Source organism: Acanthaster planci, linkage group LG13 (genome assembly GCF_054643075.1).
Source record: "Acanthaster planci isolate LZ-2023a linkage group LG13, COTS_SCS, whole genome shotgun sequence".
Classification (NCBI taxonomy): domain Eukaryota; kingdom Metazoa; phylum Echinodermata; class Asteroidea; order Valvatida; family Acanthasteridae; genus Acanthaster; species Acanthaster planci.
In genome coordinates, this window is record NC_141789.1 from 7940719 (window position 1) to 7962398 (window position 21680).

The window sequence follows — 21680 nt, forward strand, 5'->3', positions numbered from 1 at the left end:
GGAGCAATTGGAAGTACACTGCTTGGATTTGTCATCCCTGCCCTGCTACACATCATACTGAAGAGACGGAACTTAGGAACCTCTGTAATAATGAAGGATATACTGTTGATTTTGTTTGGAATAGTTGGTGGAATTTCTGGTGTGTATGCCTCAATGTTATCTATCATCCAACACTTTGGATAAAAACATTGTGATTGTTCAACTATTTTCATGGGATTTTCATACATTTTATGTAGTGGTGTTTTAGTGAAGGGTTCATGAAGACTACTCACTGCAATGCCAATAACACAATAGGGAATGTGAAAATGGAATACAGTCCCTTTGTTGTGGTTCATTTTACTGAACCCTCAAATATGTTTTAATCTTGACAAATGATGGCATTATAGGTGAAATACATTTGAGAAGTTCCAAATTACTGTCAGGCACCCTTTTGGTTCATCTAGACCTGAGGGAAACATAGACTTTGGACAAGCACAGTTTACATGTCCTTGTAATGTTCGAACCTAACATACATGTTTGTACTCATGTATACGATGTGCACGCACACGGTAAAAGCATGTGCACATGCGGTATACAGCCAACGTATGAGAAATTGCATAACATATTGCATGGAATAGTGTGGGCTGATTTGGAAAAGTACCATTTGTCGTTTGCATCTCATGAAAGTACCACTTTGTCTTTGTTTACTGGCGCTTTTTATTTCTCACAGATTGTAGGCGTGGTGTCTGACTTCAGCAAAACAAGTTGTATTTGGAATAAAACACTGTGACTGAAAATGCGCACTGCACAATTCGACTGAAATTTCCAACGCCGACCTGAAATATGCATTGAAATGCTGGCGGCACTCAACGATGTCTCCTCAGATGTACGTCACAGATGTGTAAATTTTCTTTGTTAATGAGATCCCTCTCGAGGGGGCCCGTTTTGCTGAAGTTTTATTACTTTTTCTCCCATTTCTTAAAACAATAATTTTACTTCCTGGATATTGTTTAAAACATACAATTTCCAATTATAACAAATAAAAACTACTTTGCACAGGCCATTTAATTAAAGTTTGATAGTAAATTCATTTATATTTATGATTGTTGTGGTCCGTTGAATTGGTTGAAAGTGTGTGGTTTTGATAAAATACATATTGTATGGGATGTTCGAACTCAATAGAAAGGAATGAGCACAACTCAACAAACAGAATGAAAGGAATGCAGAGAATTAGTCTGCTAGGTGGAACTAAACTCAACAAAATTTAACCATTTATACTTCTTCTTTTATACACTTGGACTGGCCGCCAACGCGGACCGATATTTGCAAAATAGTGACAAATTAACATAACAGTGGATATCACATCTTCCCTCCACGTATTAAAGATGATTTGCATTGTTTTGATCTTTCAGTCAGTCCATTGAAATATATAATTATGTTGGATATTCCACAAATTATTAATTTACTTCTAGTGACTATTTACAACATAAAGTTACATAATGTTAAAGACTTACAGCTGGAGATTAAACCCAATTTGCTTTTTATCTGTGAATCAATAATGTAACTAACTTAAATTTCTTAATTTACACAAAGTACATAACATAATAACAAGTGACTGGTTTTGACAAAAACATGACTGTTTTTGTCAAAACCAGGTCATGTTCATCCAAGATTATCACAATAATTTTTACTTTCTGAAATTGTAGATTAAGAACTGCAGACTTTTCATTTCTTTAATACATCACATAATCTTGCATCCAATTTAGCTTTTGTTTTACCCTTTCAAGGCGTCTCAACTGATATTTTTCCCCTGCAGGTTTGGAGTTTGTACGCCTACTGGTAGTTTGTACAGGAGACTGTTCATTTTCTTCTGTATCAAAATACAGTGAGAAACCATTCGTTTTTGGTTGTGAGGCCTTGATAAGTTTGCTTACATTCCATGTCTGATTGTCACTTGTTATGTAAGTGTGGGAGCTAATTCTCTTGACTATCTGAATAGGATCTAAATATTTCCTATCTCCTTTCATAACAATTCTTACCGTTTTCTTTCTGACACTTTTCTTTCTGTCAGCATGTTTTTTGTTGCATTTCGTTGGATTTGACTTCAACTCCAGATAGGTTAGGAACAGGCATTCTCAACCCTAAAATGTTCAACTTTGTTCGTTTGTGTCTACCGTGTAAGAGAACACTAGGGGCAATTCCAGTTGTGGCATGTGGTGTTGCCCTGTGTGCAGTTCAATATTCATACACAATAGGTTTCCATGGTTTATGTCCGTTGATTGCATTCTGGATAGCATTCTTCAGAACTCTGTTAAACCTTTCAACAGCCCCATTCCTTTGTGGGTAATACAATGATCCATAGCCATGTCTAATACCTCTTTCTTTGAAAATATATTGAATTCGGTAGAGGTAAACTGTACACCATTGTCACTGATTATTTCATCTGGAAGTCCTTCTCGGCTGAAAACAGTTTTCAAAATGGTAATCACCGTTTTGGTCTTCCCATTTGATGCAAAACATACTTCTGGGCACTTGCTATAATAATCTACAATTGTTATGGTGTACTTACAATCTTCAGGTCCTCTTTCAAAAGGTCCTATAATATCAATTCCAACTTAACACCATGCACTATCTGGAAAGGGAACTGGTTTTATTGGAGCGGCTCTTTGTTTCACACTCTTGTCATTAAATTGGCAAGTTACACAAGATTTAACAATGTTTTTAACTTGTTTATCCATGCATGGCCACCAATATAATTCTCGTAACCTTTGTTTTGTACACGTCATACCTTGGTGGGACTCATGAGTGAGTTTCAGTAGTGAACCTCTCAACTCTTTAGGAACTACAATTTTATCATTTCTCATGATTACTTCATCACAAATAGTCAAGTCGTCTTTGATAATGTAGTATGGCTTCAATATTGACATAATTTCAGGATCAAGATGACGCAACTTGTAAGGCCAACCAGTTTGAATGTAATTCTTCACATTATTCAACACAGGATCCTCTTTCGTACGATTCTGTAGTTTTTCAATTGTGATACTCTTAAAAACAGTTTCTAGTGCAATTTGACAGATAATATGAATCAAATTCATGTACTTGGGCAGGAACAGGTAGTCTGGACGGACAGTGCGTCTGCTACTTTGTTTTCTTCACCTCTTTGAATTTAAGGTCATAATTATACTTCATGAGTCTTGCTGACCAACGAGCAATACGCATTGATTGGCGATCTGAACCTCTCTTTAAGAGAGTGATCAAAGCCTGATGGTCAGTACACAACATGAATTTCCTACCCCAAAGGTAAGTGTTGAATTTCTCACCTGCCCACACACAAGCCAATGCTTCTCTTTCACCAACAGAATAATTTCTCTCAGCGGCTGACAATGTACGGCTGGCACATTCAACTGTAACTTCTTTACCATTTTTGTGAGTACTGCACCTAAGCCATATGCTAATGCATCAGGTGTTATAATGGCACTTGCATCTGGATCAAACATGGACAGTGTGGGACTGCTCGCAGTTGTGCTTTTCAACGCTTCAAAGCTTTGTTGAGCTTCGTCATTCCAAACAAATTTTCGATCATTACGCAATAATGCTCTCAAAGGGTCTACCACACTGGCAAATTGAGGAATGTACTTTGAGAAATAACCTGCCAAGCCCAGGAATAACCTGAGACTTTTCTTGTCATGCTTGGTATTTGCCATCAACCTGAATACCACTTGAACTCACAGTATGGCCTGGAAATCTTTAGGTAGATCTTGAGAACAAACATTTGTCCTTGTTTAATTTAACACCATACATTTAAGTCTTTCAATAACTGCTTGCAAGTTTGCATCATGTTCGGCTTGATCTTTACCATAGAGGATTAAATCGTCTAAGTAACTTTGTACACCCTTCAGTCCACTTAATGTGGTGCTCATCATTTTTTGGAATGCTGAAGGTGCAGATGACAAGCCAAAACATACCCTTTTATACTGGAACAGGCCTTCATGTGTGATAAATGCAGTCAAACTTTCAGAATCTTTATGTAATAGAAGTTGGTGGTGTGCAGATTGCAAGTCTGACAGAATACCGATGCATTTCTTAACTGGCTGAAAATGTCATCAATCTTAGGGAGTCGGTACTTATCAGGTATTATTGTCTCATTTACTTGTCTAAGGTCTACACAGAGTCGTAGTTCACCATTTTTCTGCCATGAGACTACAATCGGCGATACCCATTCAGCGGAGTCAGTTTTCTCAATTATGCCTTGTTTCTCACGTCTTATTAACTCTCACGCTAAATGGTAATCTACGTAATTTCTGACGTACGGGTTGCACTTTCTCATTTACTTTGATTTTGTGAACGAATCCTGCTACTGGTTTCAGTTCATGTTAAGTTGTATACACATTTTTGAATTTGTGTACATTCTCAAGTAAGTTTACACTGCTTTCTTTCTTGGGGTTGCATGTCAAAGTGGAACCTTCAATATTGATATGCAAGGCTTGCACAAGATCCCTGTCTAAAATACCAGAATCTACAATATACAAGTTTGCAATGGCAGTAGTGTCTTTATATGTCACAATACATTCAAAATACCCAACAACTTGAATTTGTGCTGCGTGAAAGATAACAGTTCCTGTCAGGTGGAGGTTTCTTTAACGCCTCCGACAGAAAGTACTTGTTAAAAGGTGTTCTTTGAAAGGATACTGACTCCAGATAGATCCTGTATCAACCATGATCACCAATGGTACGCCCTTGACGTTCACCTTGCTTGTAAAGAGTTCGCTTTAACTCCTGGTACGTCTGTAGCTAGGACGTAAACGTCATTATCACTAGTCTCTGGTGATGAATCTATGTAGTCGTCATTAACTTGAAAAACTCCAGTCTTCTTTCGGCGAAGATGGCTGGATTCAGCTTGCTGTCGCGTGTTACCTTCGGACTGCTCCTTTCTGCATACGCTGCTGAAGTGACCAGCCTTGTGGCATGAATGACATTCTTGCTCCCTGGCGGGACACACCATTTCATTCGCCAAATGCGTTGGTGAACCGCAGCGGTAACAAAATGGTCGTTTTGATGAAGGCGTGGTTTGCTGCTTACGGGAATTTCCTGATTTCAATTTTGTTGTTTTCGTATGACTTTTGTGACTTCGTTAATTTTCTGCGTTTGAACATTTGAGCCCGTAAGTGTTTTAGCTTCCTGAATAGGTCTCTCAAACGACGTTCCATGTCCATGGTCTTTTGAAGAGTCAGTTCTTTTGCCATAAGTAGCCTCTCTCGAATTTTTGGACTGTTCGTTTTCTCCACAACTTGGTCTCGTATCATTTCATTGTTCATGGGCCCAAAATTGCATGTTTTCGAAAGTTCTCGAAGAGCAGACAAAAAATTGTCTATAGACTCACCAGGTTGCTGAGCTCATTGTCGGAATGTGTAGCGTTCAGCTACAACATTTACAGTTGGTTGAAAGTGTTCTTTTCGTACTTGGATAGTGTGCTCGTATACGTTTTGTACTGCTTAGGGGAGGTTCTCCACCTCGGGGTAACGTTGTATAGATCCGCAGACCTGTGGTGACTGAGTGGCAAATTAGCACGAGGAAGGTGGAACTTTACATGGCATGACAAACTGGTTTATTACACGCCATCTTGGTTTTTTGACAAACAACAGAGGGCGGTATTCAACAACACTACATTCACCCTCTTTCTTTAGATAACAGCTTGAAACTTACAAACTTTTTTTTTTTTTTTTAACAAAACAAGAATTTAACTGGAGTGGAAAGTAAGCCAAAAATTGCAGTCAGTTTGTTTTGGTGAATAAAAGCTTTAGGCATCCAGAATAAAATTTTGTATGAGGAAAGCAAGTTTGTTAAAGCAAAAGTGTTAAGGTTCCGGTTTTTTTTAGAAATGCAGCATTTTTAGCTTTTGGATTTAGTGACAGAATTTGAAATAAAATTTGCTTTCAAAATTGATCTGTGTGACTGCGGAGAATCTGTTTTCTTCGTTTCCTTTTCTTCTTCTTTTCTTTTCTTTTTTTTTTTTTTTTTTTTAAGGTCCAAAACATATTTACATCTGTGCTTGTTGGCTGTGTGTGTATGTAGTGAATGTTTGACTGAATGTGTAGTTGTTTTGAAGGAGAGGTAGCACTCAGCAAGTGAATGCCATCAGCAAGGTGAGTTCAGAGTTCACTGCACAAAGTCTTTGAATCGCACAGGAGATTTGCGGACTCGTGTGGATCGACGGAGACAGGACTCCAGACTGGGTGTTTCCTCGATGTCTGGTGCTGGTTTGAAGAGAGAGGGGGAACTCTGGCTTGGCAGCGGTTCAGTGACTACTGGTACGTCTTCTGTGTGCTTGTCGTCTTCCTCGTCCGAAGTGGTTGGGTCAGGGGGTGGGACTTGGACTTTCTTGAAGTGGGAGATGTTCCGTCTGGTAACTTTGTCTCCTCTTGAAGTTTCAACCATGTTTCCTCTTCTTGATGTAACTTGGAAGGGTTTCGGGTTGAATGGTGAGGTATGCTTGGATTTCTTTGGTTGGCGCACAAGGACTGTGTCTCCTGGCTGGAGGTTGGATGGTTTAGCATGAAGAAGAGTGTCTCTGCGCATTTTCATCTTCAACTTCTGCTTCGCATCTCGTTCTCGCATGAAGTTGTCATGATGGTGTGCATGTATGGGAGACTGGAACTCAGGTAGTTCGCACTTCAGCTTTCTGGAATTCAGTGCTTCGCTGGGGGATATGCGAGTGGTGGAGTGAGGGGTTGCTCTGTATTGGCGAAGGAATTTCTGCAGTTGCTGTTTCCAGCTTACACCTGTCTCAGCAGTGCGAATGACTTTGCCAAGTGTTGTGTTCAGTCATTCAACTTCTCCATTGGCTCTTGGCCACAGAGGGGTGACTCGGCGATGGGAGAAACCTAGGTATGATGCGAATTTGGCAAATTCATTACCATGAAACGGCGGACCGTTGTCTGTCTTCACAACATCTGGTATGCCTTGTCTGGCAAAGATTGCATCAAGCTTTGGGATGGTTGCTTTGGCTGAAGTGGAACTCACAATTTCTACTTCTGGGTATCTGCTGTATTCATCAACTACGACTAGCAAGTACTCTCCGGAGGCATAAGGGCCAGTAAAATCAACAGCAACTTCTTTCCATGGGGATGAAGGTAATGGGGTCATCTTCAGCGGCTCTGGGCGTTCAGTATTCTCTGTTGTGGCTGCTTGGCATGGTATGCATTTCTTTACTTTGTCTTCCACCATTCTGTCTATTCCTGGAAACCAGACTTTCTCTCTGATGAGGCTTTTGGTCTTCACAATCCCTTGGTGGCTGGCATGGGCCAACTCGATGATTGTATGTTGCAAGGATGTCGGGATTGTTAGGCGGTTTCCACGTAGGACTACTCCATTGCAGATTGTTAGCTCACTGCGAACTGGTTTGAACGGTTGCAAGTCTATGTCATCCCAGTCACGTGACTTTCCCGACTGGATGGTTTTCATCAGCTTCTGCATGATGTCGTCATTTGCTGTTTCAGCTCGGACTTGCTCTATGTTGATGGCTTTGGGGACTGCGTTGTTACAGATGTAGTTCACGTAGTCTTCTGCTACTGACTTCTCTGGCGACAGTGCTTTAGGATGTCTACTGATGTAGTCAGCAGGATTTTCATCATCTTTTCCGGGTTTGTAGATCACCTCGCAGTTGTATGGCATTATGCGTAAACGCCATCGATCAATCCTGGCTGAGGTTGGTCTGTCACTCTTGAAGATTCCAAGAAGTGGCTTATGATCGGTGATGATGCGGAACTTGGCACCATACACATAGAGATGAAAGCGCTCAACTCCCCAAACTGCTGCTAGCATCTCTCGTTCGGTTTGTGAATATCTGGATTCTACATCTGACAGGGTGCGACTTGCATAGGAGATGATTTTCCCATCTTGGCATAGCATTGCACCTAGTCCAACTGGGCTTGCATCAACAATGACGTCTGTTGCTTTTCTTGGGTCGAAGTAGGCCATTACATTTGTGTTGGTCAGGATCTGCTTCAGCCTGTTGAAAGAGGCCATCTCATCTTTACCCCACTTCCACTCTGAATCTTAATGGGTGAGGATTCTGAGGGGGTGTGTGACTGTTGCATACTGCGGTATGAATCTGGAAACGTATGAAGCTAAACCGAGAAGAGATTTCACTTCTTTCTGGTTCTTTGGAGGACTGGCATTGATGAGAGCTTCGATCTTCCTGGGGTCGGGTGCAAGACCATCTTTGCTGAAGGTGTGTCCATAGAATTGGACTTGTGGCTTGGAGAATTTACACTTCTCTTTGTTCAGCTTGGCATTGTGACTCTGAAGTCTGTCGAGTACTGCTTTCAGGTTCTTATCATGCTCCTGTTGGTCTTTGCCATAGACGATGATGTCATCTGACACATTCTTGCATCCTTCTAGGCCAGAAAGTAGTTGTGCTACGGCTGTCTGAAATAGTTCTGAAGCGGCATTGATGCCAAACATCAGACGTTTGTATCAAAAGAGGCCAACATGAGTGCTGAAGGTTGTGATGTTGCGGCATTCTTCCTCAAGCTCGAACTGGTGATAGCCTGCTGTCATGTCCAGTGTGCTGAATATGGTACTTCCGTTGAGATCAGCAATGATGTCATCTAGGGTAGGCATAGGGTGTCGCTCTCGCTGTATGGTATGGTTGGCTTGTCTCATATCGACCCAGATTCTTATTGCACCTGAAGGCTTCGGTACGACAAGAATGGGGCTTACCCATGGGGTCGGACCGTCAATTCTCTCTATGATGTCAGCATCTTCCAATCGCTGTAGCTCACGCTCAACATCTTTACGAGTGTGGAATGGAATGCGTCAATGTTTTTGTTGTTTTGGTTTTACTTCTGGATCAACATGAAGAGAAAATTTGACATCTTTGATTTTTCCAATGCCTTCAAACAGGTTGCCATACTGCTTCATTATCTGCTCATGCCTCATGTCGTTGGCAGGTGTCTGATTTGTCTGTTCTGGTACTGGATGGAGATTACAAGTCACGTGGTCTGAGTTGAAGGAGATCAGCTTCAGTTGCCTTGCAGTTGTGAAGGACAACAGGTTGCAGGTGTCTGTGTTGACCACATGGAACTCAGCACAGCAGGTATTCGGACCAACATTGACTGTAGCTTCAATTATGCCACGTACCGGTAGGGGTGTTTTCGTGCCATAGGCGAAAACTTTTGATGTAGATTTTCGGGTCTGGAACTTCAGGCCATTGCTTTGAAGGAGATTGAATGACTTGAGATTGAGCACATTCACAGATGCTCCTGAATCAATCATGGCCGTCAAGGTAGTGTCGCCAATGGTCATCTCACAGGTAGGTAACTTTGCGGAGTGAATGACATACGCCGAATCAGGCTGGTTGGCAAAGATGTAGTCGACATCGGAGTCATCATCTTGTTCAATGGTGCTGATAGTTGCAGACCGGCATACAGAATCAAAGTGTCCGATTTTTCCGCAGTTTCTGCACTTTTTCCCTTTTGCTGGGCAGACTCTGGCATGGGGGTAGGCTCCTCCACAGAAGTAGCAAGTACGGCTAGGGCGTGTCGATTGTCGGTGGCGGGACTGGGATCTTTTCCGACTTTTGGATGTGTCTCGCTGTCTGGGCCGATGGGGTTTTGAGGATTTCTCAGAATTTTCTTTGTCACGTCTGCTTCTGCCAGTTGCTCCTTGAGAGGCAGAAATGGCATTTGCAGCTTCTGTTCTGCCAGCTTCAACAACATCAGCATCTCGCTCACTTGTCTCGAGGGCACGACCAATGGACAGTAGGCTTTCTAGCGTCATCGGCTCGCGGAATGCTCGTCTTCTTAGGCGTTGGGACTGGCAGTTTAGGATGATTTGGGCACAAATTTCTTTATCAACATCAAAGAATACACATGTTTGTGCAAGTTGACGCAGTTTGGTATGGAATGCGTCAAGAGTCTCAGTCTTGCCTTGCTTGGCCTGCCTGAACTGGTATACTTCATATGCTACATTGCATCTTGGAGTGAAGTATTTCGTGAGCTGATCAGCTGCTGCTTGGTAAGTATCACCAACATTTTCCAATGTCTCAAAGACCTCATCCACATCTGTACCAGCATAGTGTAGCAATAAGGCTCTTTTTCTGGCATCATCTTTCACATCCATGGCTATGAGTAATCTCTCAAATCTTTGCAGCCATTTCTTCCACCTTGGACCAGCATTAGCGTCCTGATGTATGTCAAATTTCGGGAAGGTAGGTAGAAGTGCCATGGTTTACAGCAACGATGTATAAGTGGGCTTATTGTACTGCCTGTATAGCTTCGTATATGGCTTTCATGTAACGGTATCCACCTTTATCAGTTACGTACGGTATACTGACGTTAGATTGTGTCTGCTTTTCCGACGATTTCCTCGGCTATTTTACTCGTATTTTAAAGGGAATTGTGACTCACCCTTTAATTCAATGAATCGTTGACTGTCTGGGCTTTGATCACTCGGATCCTCGTCGCCAAAATGTGGTGACTGAGTGGCAAATTAGCACGAGGAAGGTGGAACTTTACATGGCATGACAAACTGGTTTATTACACGTCATCTTGGTTTCCTGACAAACAACAGAGGGCGGTATTCAACAACACTACAAGACCCTCTGCACCAAGGCAGTGAAGCAGAATTGTTCGTTTCCTCTCTGACGAAAATTCGTCTTCACCTATAGCAAGCAGGTAGTTTGCTTCCAAAGAACGGCCAGCTCTCCCGTTTCTTGTAGAAAAGGGGAGGGTTGAGTTGAGGAGCTTGCAGTCGCCATGGGTGTGGTCGTCAACCTCGTCGCCAAATATTGTATCGGATGTTCGAACTCAATAGAAAGGAATGAGCACAATTCAACAAACAGAATGAAAGGAACGCAGAGACCTAGTCTGCTAGGTGGAACTAAACTCAACAAAATTTAATCATTTACACTTCTTCTTTTATACACTTGGACTGGCCGCCAACGCGGACCGATATATGCAGAATAGTGCCAAAATAACATAACAGTGGATATCACATCACAACGTTCCTTACCTGTCCCTCGTTAATGAGCAGTGCTCCATGGAATCATTCAATTTTTTTTCTTAGAACACGGTGGCTTATGAATTTTGAAAGTTGTTTTATCAGTGGTCTTTTATATTAATGAATAAGCAAAGCAGTGATGGGTTGTTCCTAGCTTGAAAGGACCTGAGTGGACGGGGCAGTCTACAGCCTACAGGCACGGAGATGGCTGTGGGGACCGATCTGTGCGATGCAGACCTTTCAGCACTTTGGACAGGAAAGGCCTTGGGTTGAGGGAGTCTCAGATGTAGCCAGCTTCTTATTACGCCTCTTCCTTTTGTCCTCAGCAGCTGTTCGCGCGTCAGTTTCGAATTTCTGGCTGTCTGTGATGAGACAGTGGCACCAGCCCACTCTGTCAAGAGCTTCCTGGTGTCATGGTTGGTGATGATGCCAGCTAGAGCAAGCTGCATCTTGAGCTGATCCTTGAAGTGCTTCTTTCTGGCACCTCGATATTGCTTACCCTCACGAAGTTTCCTAAGGAAGATAGCCTTCGTTGGACGGGAGTTCTCCATTCTTGCGACATTCATTACCTGCCCATCGCAGCAAGTGCTTCAGTACCATAGCCTAGATGCTTGGAAGATGTGCTCTCTGTGGCACTTCCTCATTTGAAACATTATCCTGCCACTTGATGTTTAGGATGGTGCGTAGACAGCATTGGTGTCAAAGGCCAAAGGCCATTGCTGACTTCGCAACTGACTGTGTGCTGAGTGTGTCGTCTGTGTGAGCAACCAAGTTATCTTAGTTATCAGCCAACAGGAGCTCTAGGACTGGCTGCTCCAAAGTCTTCGTAGGTGTCGTCTACAATATTGATTTTCACGTTGACTGCCACGCACGATTTGAAGGGCGTGCCAATTTGCCAGGCGCTGTACGCATGCTTGCATATTTAATAGGTACCTTTCGGGTGTCTGTTTGAACATGAGCATTTTACAGATATACGCCCTCAACACTGCCAGCAGCGTATTTGTTGTGTTCTTCGATGATGCCAGTGTATTTGATTTACATTAAAATAGCATTTCATATCCTACTGGTATACTCGTAGTGGCAGAATCTGGTTTACCTGTGACTACGAGTATACTTGTAGTCGGCAGTCAACGTGTTAACTTCACGAAGCATCATGCTGAAGAATATGGAGAACAGCGTTGGGGCCAGTATACATCCTTGTTTGACGCCATAGCAGAAAACACAAAAATAATCACTGACGCCGGGAACTGAGACTAATATCCTCAAAGCCGCGCATCCGCATGCAGTTCCTACGCTTTTTCCTTGGCAATGGCCCAAATCTGCTATTAACAACTGTTTGTTGAGTAGGCCTATAGGTTGAATATGATTGTAAAAGGCAAAATGAAGCCCGCAATTGGTTTTAAAAGGGCTTGGTTACACAGTTTTGGCGTGCTCCTCAGTAAATTTTTGTCCTGCAGCCAAACTGCCAAACCGAGCCAAAAATCATCGAACATGGCACTTTCGATCAAACCAAACTTGATGGCACATTCGATCAATCCAAATCTGATTAAAAAAAGCAAATACAACGAAAAACAGGTAACAGTTTGCGAGTTTGACACTGCAAACTTCGGCACACATGCGCGTTCAGACAAACGATGGCTGTGAAATGCATGTGGTGAGAATTCACTAATAATCAACAGAGAAGATGGAAGGTATGGCATTTCCGCTGCTCAACAATGCCCGAGTCTCACTACATCCGATTGTGCTTATGTATATTCAGACAATCATCATGTACGTCAATCTCCAAAAAATGCGCCTTCATGTTTCATATTAGGCCAATGATGTCACAAATAGCCGTAAAAGGCGATTTTTGATTGGATGAATGTTGACGGTACGACTCGTGCTCGATCTTAAGGCAACACGGAAAAAAGCCGATTTTGCCGGGCGGACCAGCGCTTAAGCGCGCAACCAGATTTAGTGAACGAGGTGGCCAATAAACTTGTCTCTTGTTTAATCCAGTGGTTGTATGTATACGTTGTGCTAGAATTTTCTAGATTCCTAGCAGTTGTTCCAAAATCTCAAATAACAAAATGCCGACAAAATACTGACGGAAAATCACCCCTTTGGCCATGTGTGTACGTATCCAACCATGGACCGAACCGAATCTTGGCGCTTGAAGCACTGGTAAATTTCCACCTCCTCTTTGTTGGGATGCAGAATCCTTGTGTCTGTTTTATTTGAAATCATACAATTTCGTGTCGACTTCAAATGATGTGGTCTGAATAATTTTCACAGTATAACTTAATGGGATATTGATGATGAATTCTAAACACTAGCCTCACAGTTATCTCCTTCCCTTGTTGGAAGTTCCTAGCTCTAAAGAGGATTTTGTAAAATGGAGTTGCGTCATGACTCCTTTTTACAAAATCCTCTTTAGAGCTGGGGACTATGATTTGCTGATCGTATTTGTTATGAACTACTAGTGTGCAATGTCCATACTTGAATGAACCCAAACATTTTCTCTGAAAATAATGGTTTAATGCTGAATAAGACTAGGAAGAGTTACGGCTTTACAGTGAACTATAACAGAAAACAGTAGTTTAAGCCGATGTCAGTATCTTTACCCCACCCTACTAAAAAAAGGAAATATCACAGTGCTCCCCTCAAAACGTACAATATTATAACGGAATCTTGGCATTTTATAATATATTTACCGTTAGTTTTCAGTTTTAAGGACCACGAGGGTGACGACTGGGCCACAACGCACGAAGCTATTAAAACAAATAAAGCTGCAGAAGCCAAACATAAAGTTTTTTTTTGTCGTGGACAATGAATTGCGTTTCAAACGCAAAGATACATGCATGCAGTACTAGGCAAGCATGATTGTCATAGGAAAAAACATACAGGCTGGTAAAACTATGCTGCCACTCGAAGTTCTTAGGCCTTAAGTTCTGCAGGGCTATACATTGTTGATGTGATTAGAGAAGAAACGAACGGAAAACAGGTCTTCACCCTCGGGTGTCAATCAACTGTTATCTAAATTGAAGTATATCTGCCACCACTGGATAAATATACAATTATCTGCAATGTCAATAACAATATTAAGCGGCAAAAAAGTCTCCGAGCTGGCTGACGCGTCAACGCGGTGGAACATGCGTGGAAGCATGGTTGCCATGTTCCTTGGATTCTTATACGTAAGTCAATGCAGTTTTTCGGACAGGGAATAGATGATCTGAAAAAGCAGCGATTGCGTGCTCAAGGGAAACTTCCGACTTAACGGGGGTTTAATGAATGATGGAATTATTTTATGGCGACAGAACACAACTACGAAAGCGTTCGTATCCGAACGAAAACTGAAACCATAAATGTACTAATCCAGGTCTTCATACAAATTTTTTTTTAAATATCAGTAGCAATTGTGAAAAAAAATTCACGAAACGGGTTGAATTCTGTACCCGCGTCTTGCTGCCTGTCCGGGAAAACTGGTGGTCTCATTGTTGGTGGGATATGTTCGCTGATTGTTTTCGGACTTGTTAGCCCAAGCAGTCTAGTGGCAGTGTGTACAAGAAATTTTACATGTTCGTACAAGCATGTAACTTTGCTGACGATCAAGGATCAATGAATCTTGTTTCCCCGCAGCGTCGAGAAATGCATTGTATATTACTGCTCTTATTTATCAATATTTGGTACAAAATTAAGCCATTACCTTCATGGACAATTGCATGCTGAAAGTAGACTGGTAGTGATTTTTGAGCTGTGAATTCGCAGAATACCTGGCGTAGTCATGAGACTGGTAATTTACTTAAGCCTTACATCCGCGGACACGCCCGGTTGTCAAGGGGTCCTTTGTTTGTCGAAGACTTATGACGTGCTATTCGTGATTCCGCAGGATGTCCGCGGCGCAGAACGGTTGGTCAATCTCGTGATGCCGCCAGTCAGGTCTGTAAGGACTGCGTAGAGACCGATGTTCTGCTCTTTGCACTTTTCCTGTATCTGTCCTGGAAATTATGTTTGTGGTGCCTTGTTTAGCACAGAAGCCACAATGATTCTCTGGAATGTTCTCCATGGCAAATGTGGGAGTGAGACTGTTCAGGACGACGCAGGCTAGGATCTTGCCAGCAGTGGAGAGTAGCGTGATGCGTCAGTAGTTTGAGCAGTCTGTTTTCTTGTCCTTGTTCTTGTATGGGGGGTGACAACGGCATCTCTTAGGTCTTGTGGGATGGTTCTCCTCTCCCAGCAAGCAGCGAACAAGCCCTCAAGTCTGACTTGCACCAAGTCAACACCTCACTTGGAGACTTCTGCTGGGATTCTGTCACTGCCAAGTGATTTCCCAGATTACATTTCGGTAAATGCCTTCTTGATCCCGAAGAGATTTGGTGCGAAGTCAAGGTCCAGCCCACTTCTTCCTTAGGAATCAGCTCTGGCGACAAAGCGTTTGTTGCTAAAGAGGTTCTCAAGGTGCTCCTACCACACTGCATGATGGCGTTATTGTCCGCCAGGAGAGTCGAGCCGTCCAAGGAGCGCACAGTGGTGCGTGGACTTGATGGCGGGCGCCAGTCATGGTCTTGGGGACCTTGTAGAAGGAGCCAGTGTCACCTGAAACCAGCCAGATCCTGAATCCGTTCGGCAAGAGCGATACACCAGTTTTGTTTTGTTTTGTTTTTAGGATTGAGGGTAAGGGTCTTTTTTGTTGGGAGGGGTTTGAAGGTGAATGCGACTTTGCAGCAGACCAGTCTGTGGTCGGTGTAGCAGTTGGCACTTGGCATTACTCTTGAGTGTATTATGTCTTTGATGACCCGCTAGTGTGTCGGAGTGTAGTCCAGGAGGTGCCAGTGTTTGGAGCGAGGAGTTTCCAGGTGGATTTGAACCTGTCCTGCTGAGTATTGTTGATGGACGGTTCGTGTTCTGCACAAAACTCCAGCAAGAGTGGTCCATTGTTGCTGTACTTGTCTAGATCGTGTTTGCCTAGCGCTCCTCTCCACTAGTCTGATCCTGTCCTACCCTATCATTAAAGTCCCCCAGAATGACGAGTTTGTCCTTGGGATCCACATAACGCAGAAGATTATGCAAGTTACGGAAGAAGGCCTCCTTGATGCCAGAGTCGGCATGGAAGGGTGAGGGCATAGACACTGACGATGGTGGCAAACCTGTTGTCCCGCAATGGAAGATGCATCGACATAAGGCGGTCTAAGTGGTCAGTTAGCAGCTGTGGAGTCAGCTGGCAATTGCTGTCTTGATCGTACACCAAAGAATTGTTTCTCTTCCTTTGCCTTCCCTGATCAGAGTAGTGTGTAATCTGTGACTGTTGAGCTGCGAAGCGTACTCCACTAGCAGCAGCAATGTCGACTTGCTGCCTGGCTAGTTCTATTGCAAGTAGTGCCGTGTGCCTCTCAGGGTAGTTGCTTTCCTCTGCATCCATCAATGTGTACATTCTAGTACGCAAGTTTCAGGGTTTTTTTTTTAATCTCCTTATTTTCTGACCGCTAGTAGAGATGACCGTTGGCTGCAGCTAGCTAAATGGGTTTGGTGAAACAAGCTGGGTTTAGACCACCTTGTCTAGGTCCTCCTCCATTCGGATTCAGTATAATTTGGGGTTCCAGATCATTATTTCGAGATTATTTGGCCAAAATTTTGTTTCCAGCTGTCATGTTTGTAAAATAGCCCAACTGTATAGATAGAAAATGCATGTAGTTTCACATAAAAACGTTTAGAGGCGTGAACTAAGCATGTGAATCAGAAGTGCATGTTATGTGTATTTTTGACAGGAGGCTCTGGAGTTTCTTTGTGCAACACACATTACCAGTATAATCAGTATCAGTATTTGGGGGGTTGGTTGCTTTGCTGCTGTTTATCCATGTGCTTGGTTGTTGTTTTTTTCAATTCTGGACTTTGGGTTGTAACAAGTTAACAATTATGTGATATCTTCAAGTAAACTTCAATTTTCAATTCCGATTGGTCAATCCATGGCAAAAAAAGTGTGACATATAACGGTATTGCACGGTTCATAACAAACTCTGCATAATGTGCTATTCTAACTCCACTTATTCTAGCGCCATTTTTCTGCGAAAACGAAACGTCAATGCAAAGGTGGCACGTTTGCAAATTGCACTCGCAGGCCCCTGTAACAAAGATCTTTACTATGTATCAAGTTTGCGTGAAAATAAATTCGTTATCACACTCGCGTTCGTGGAACACTGAATGATGTAGTGCGTCTATGTCTCATTTACCACTTGGCCTTTAGCCTCGTGTTTATACAAGACACAGGTGCACCACGTTATAAGTTATCACACGTGTGCGAGTGGAACAAAGCCTTTTGGTATATGCGACACAGACGCACTACACTATTGTGCGTTCCACGAGCATGAGCGTGATACTGAATTTTTCTTCAAGCAAAGTTGATGCAAAGTATAGATCATGTTACAAGGGCCTATGCGCGAAAACGGACCACCTTTGATTGGTACGGTAAACTTTACAGCTGTGCGTTTGGCTTTTAGCGTAAAGAACAGCGCATTACTCGGGTTTTGAGATGGACCGTGCAACACTTAACAATTGTTGCCTGCAGTGTAGGGTTTCATGGTGTTTCGTACACCCAAGGGGCAAATGGCATTCAAGGCGAAACTTGTGACATGCTACATTATTCTGTGTTCCACGAGTGTAAGTGTGATAATGAATTTATCTTCAAGCAAACTTGACACTCTTGCCATGGATCGACCAATCAACACTGAGAATTAAATTTTACCTGAAGATAATATTCCGTGTCCCACTCACGCTTGTGTGATAACTAATAATGGCATAAACTTGGGGTCCATTAACTCTGTTGTAGGATTGTGTTTACATGAATTTTGAATTTTACATAAAATTCCAATTTACAGCATCTCATGAATTTTTTTTCACCAAACGGTCTTTATTGCACGCCTACATAAAATTGGGTGCGCAGAATTGAAAGCTTTAGGGTGTAGAGATACTTTTTCTTACATTGCTGGCACATTCATGTCTGCACCGTCCTATTATTAATGATAAATTGATTGATAGACATGAGGGGGCATGCTGTGGCCTAGTAGTTAAGGTTCGCAGCTTCTGAGTCGGAGGTTCGAATCCAGCTTGTGGCAGCATGTTGCAAGTCACTTTAACCCCCTGTGCTTCTCTCCACCCTGGAGTAAATGGGTACCTGTGAGGGCATATTTGTTTTTGTTGGCCGTATGCGTGTGCCTTTGGTAGGGCTGCATCAACAGGGACCTGAGATTGAAAATTCAGGAATGTTCAGTTGTGAGCCCAACGTACAGCGATAATAATGATGCCCCTTGAGCACTAAGCAGGGTGGATACGCGATATAAGAAATCGGTATTATTGTTGTTGTTATTATTAGCATCTCGTGTCCATTGGAATAAACTTTAAATGTAAATAATCACTACTCTCTCTAGTAATCACTTTTGTAATGGTATGTGGCAAAATTTCCGCTTACCGCAACATGTATGCTTTGTTTTCACTTTTGAATATGGTATCCTTAAATTGAAAGCACTTTATTTGTTTCAATTGTAATGAAGGCCGTTATTGCGCCAAACCTTGTAGTTGATATTATTTCAGAAGCTAATTTTAATTTCTTGGGTTTTTAATTTCGAATATTTGATCGTTGGCATTTGTAAAAACTAGTATCTAACATATGAGCCAAAATTGTGTGGTGGTTTTTCATGGGATTTTGTCGATATATCAAGTAGCCTACATGTATTTGTCAAGTGTTGGTCAAGTAATTTTTATAGTGTTTTTACTGTTAAAAAAAGTCATCTAACCCAGATGGTACAGGAAAGCTGCAAAGTATGGCACACACTCATTCAGGCTTTTAAATTTCAGACTGCAGAGAGCTGGTTTTGTGAAGTGAATGTAGGTAGCCTCGAGCACACGCAAATGACTGAAGTTGAATGCTTTGGCTAGTACAGTACACTGCAGTCTGCTGTATTGTTTGGAGCATTCCGGGGGATCGAGCAAGTGTTTCCCTGTTGTGGATGAAAGTATCGACGGTTTGGGTGTCTGGCATGAGTCTTTACCTGCGCGGGTCGGTTGCTTACGCGACGCTGACAAGTTACGAAAGATAGAAGAAATATGCTGCTTGTGGGCTATAACAAAGTAAAGGAAATTTAATTATTTTACTGCCATGTTTTATTTATCAGTGTATTTTTTGTGTTAATTATTTTCCCCCCTGTTTGAGAAATAAGTCTGCCCCGGTACTCCAGCAAGCTTTAGACTCTTAGACATGTAAAGGAGTATTATACAAATTCAGATTTGGTCGAGTGATTTTGTTTAATGGTCTACATGTAGAGACCTGTGCATAGCCAAGGCACTGCTGTATAAACCTTCAGGGTGTGCAGTCACCATATATTCCTTTGGAATTGTGTGTGGTACTGTGTGTACCCGGGCGTGGCCCAACCTAAAAATCCAGTTCTAACAGAAACTGTAAGTCATTTAAAATTTGTTTAATATGTAAATAAGAGTGACAGGATTGCCTGGAACAAGTTCTTTGGAATATTTTTGGGACAAAAATCACAAACATCATAAGTGTGAAATTGGAATTGGCGTTTTGTAATTTAATAAGTTTTCATATGGTGTAATTCTCTCTAAGGATCGGTATGTGAGTACAGATGTTGGAAGTAATTCTCATTCTTCGAACTGGATATGGATTTATTTTTGCAAAACAATTATGCATCATTTTAATGGGCTTTTCCCACTGAGGAGCTACCCGAAGACTGGGTTCCAGGTCTTTGGTGGACCACACCTAGTGGGAGTCAAACATCCTGTGTGGATTTGTCTTGAAATATTCATGTGATAACCCGTTTACGATGTGGAGTGAGTCGGGAGCAACACCGTACTGTACCCAACTGTCTTCAATCCAGTGTGTGCCAAGTAGCTGTCTTTGTTGGACAAGTCCGGTCAACTGGCTACCAATTTACATACTTACCTGTGGCCAAGGACAGTGTCCAGATCGGCACATCATTCTGACATTCAGGTCTGCCCATTGAGCCAACAGTTATCAGGCAGGGAACATCTCTTCAGAATTACATCTGGCCAGGGACACTTAGTTCGAGCGAGTTGACTGGTTGTGGAAATCCTAGTGTAGCGCTGCTTGGCGATAGAGTCAATCTCACTATAGCCCAGTGTTAAATTTTCTTTTTTTCCTTTAATTTTTTTTGGGTAGTATTAATTTTCACGATTTCTTGTAGAATTAAATAGATGTACCAATTTGGTCAACATAAACTAATGGTCCTTTGTTTTATCAACTTGTCAATTTATTTCTTCCATCATCACTGTCGTCCTCCGTGGGAAGGACAGACCCATGATGTGACATAGGCGTTTCGATGTTCTACCCAAGTACCGAGCTACACATTGGCACTGAAATTCATAAATAACATTGCTAAGTTGCGTTTTAGATAGCGCATCTTTACGGACAACTGGAAGCATCTTACACGTAGTTAAAATTACGTATTGTTCAACCGCGCAGTAGGCATGTCTCGTTTTTTCATAACTTGCTGCTCAAAAGTGAGCGATGCTTTTCCTCTCCATGGTAACTTGATATACATGGGACATTTGGTTGGTATGTGTGAAGAAGTGACAAGGTTCACTTGGAAAGGGAGGCGTGGCTCGAAAGGGTAGCACAACTCTATGGCAGCGATTAAACTGATGAGTAGGATGGTTTAAAGAAGACACTATCTGTGTATTATACCGAGATAATTAGAAAACGGGGTTGACCAGGATACCGTAGCAATCTTGGGGAAACTGTGATTTGTGAACTGAATGGTGGAGCTGAAACCAGGGATGAAGTTTTGGAAATATATGGAACAGGAAACCGTGGTGACTGGGGAATAAACAGAAATAACTACTAATACATTCACTGGAATGCACGTACATGTGCCCACTAGACGACAACATAATTGTACATGTAACGTTGCAACTATTGTCCCCGATTAAGGCTAAGGTTTGTACTCTTAAACTCCTCTATTTTACATACAATGATCACTATGTGATCTTGAACTGTAAACACTAAAGAACATATGGCTGTACTCACAATTGTAAGTGACGCAGGGTAAGGGCAAATTTGGAGGTATTCTGATTGGAAATGTGCTTGGTAAACCTGATTTTAAAACGGAATGTACTGTGGCGGGCATCCCCGGGCCTACCCTGAGTTGATGGGATCAAACCAAGCACTATTAGTGGCAGAGTCGATCTTTCCAACCTAAGGCTTTTCCCCAGACGAGAGACCACACAGAGCGACCTCAAGGCAAAGGGTGCGGGACCGTTTTGGAGGAAATATACCGCCGATTGTGACCGAGTGTTAATTAGTCTCTGTTAAATTACACAATCAACCTGTAAAGAAAGTAATCCTTGACAGAAGACCTGTCGGTACAGGACATTCAATTTATTCAACAACAATAATCAACACAAATCAACAAATGAAATGTACAGTGAAGTGATTGGGAGATTGGTTTGGTTGCCTGTGTATTTACTTAATTGGATTGAGCACTAATTTAGCGTAGGGCCGCAGCAGCAATACGCCAATGCATCAACTATGCACCATGCGCATTAGCCATTCACTGTGCATCAACCACACACAGCGCATCAACAAAGTCACACTGCGTCAGCAATGCACCACTGCATAAGCAACGCACCTCTGTGTAAACAATGCACACCGCTGTGTAAACCATGCACACTACATGCACTGCATCAACAATGCA

General features: G+C 42.3%; 1 protein-coding gene across 2 annotated transcripts in view; it reads left to right on the top strand.

Annotated features, from left to right (window-relative positions):
* LOC110982524 (uncharacterized) overlaps positions 1 to 20209 on the top strand; it is a 118453-nt gene extending 98244 nt beyond the window's left edge. For both annotated transcript variants that reach the window (XM_022240989.2, XM_022240988.2), the window contains exon 9: positions 2 to 20209. In XM_022240989.2, coding sequence (XP_022096681.1) covers positions 2 to 183 — 182 coding nt within the window. In that variant the 3' untranslated portion in view covers positions 184 to 20209. The remainder of the gene's footprint in view (position 1) is intronic.
* The last annotated feature ends 1471 nt before the right edge of the window (positions 20210 to 21680 follow it).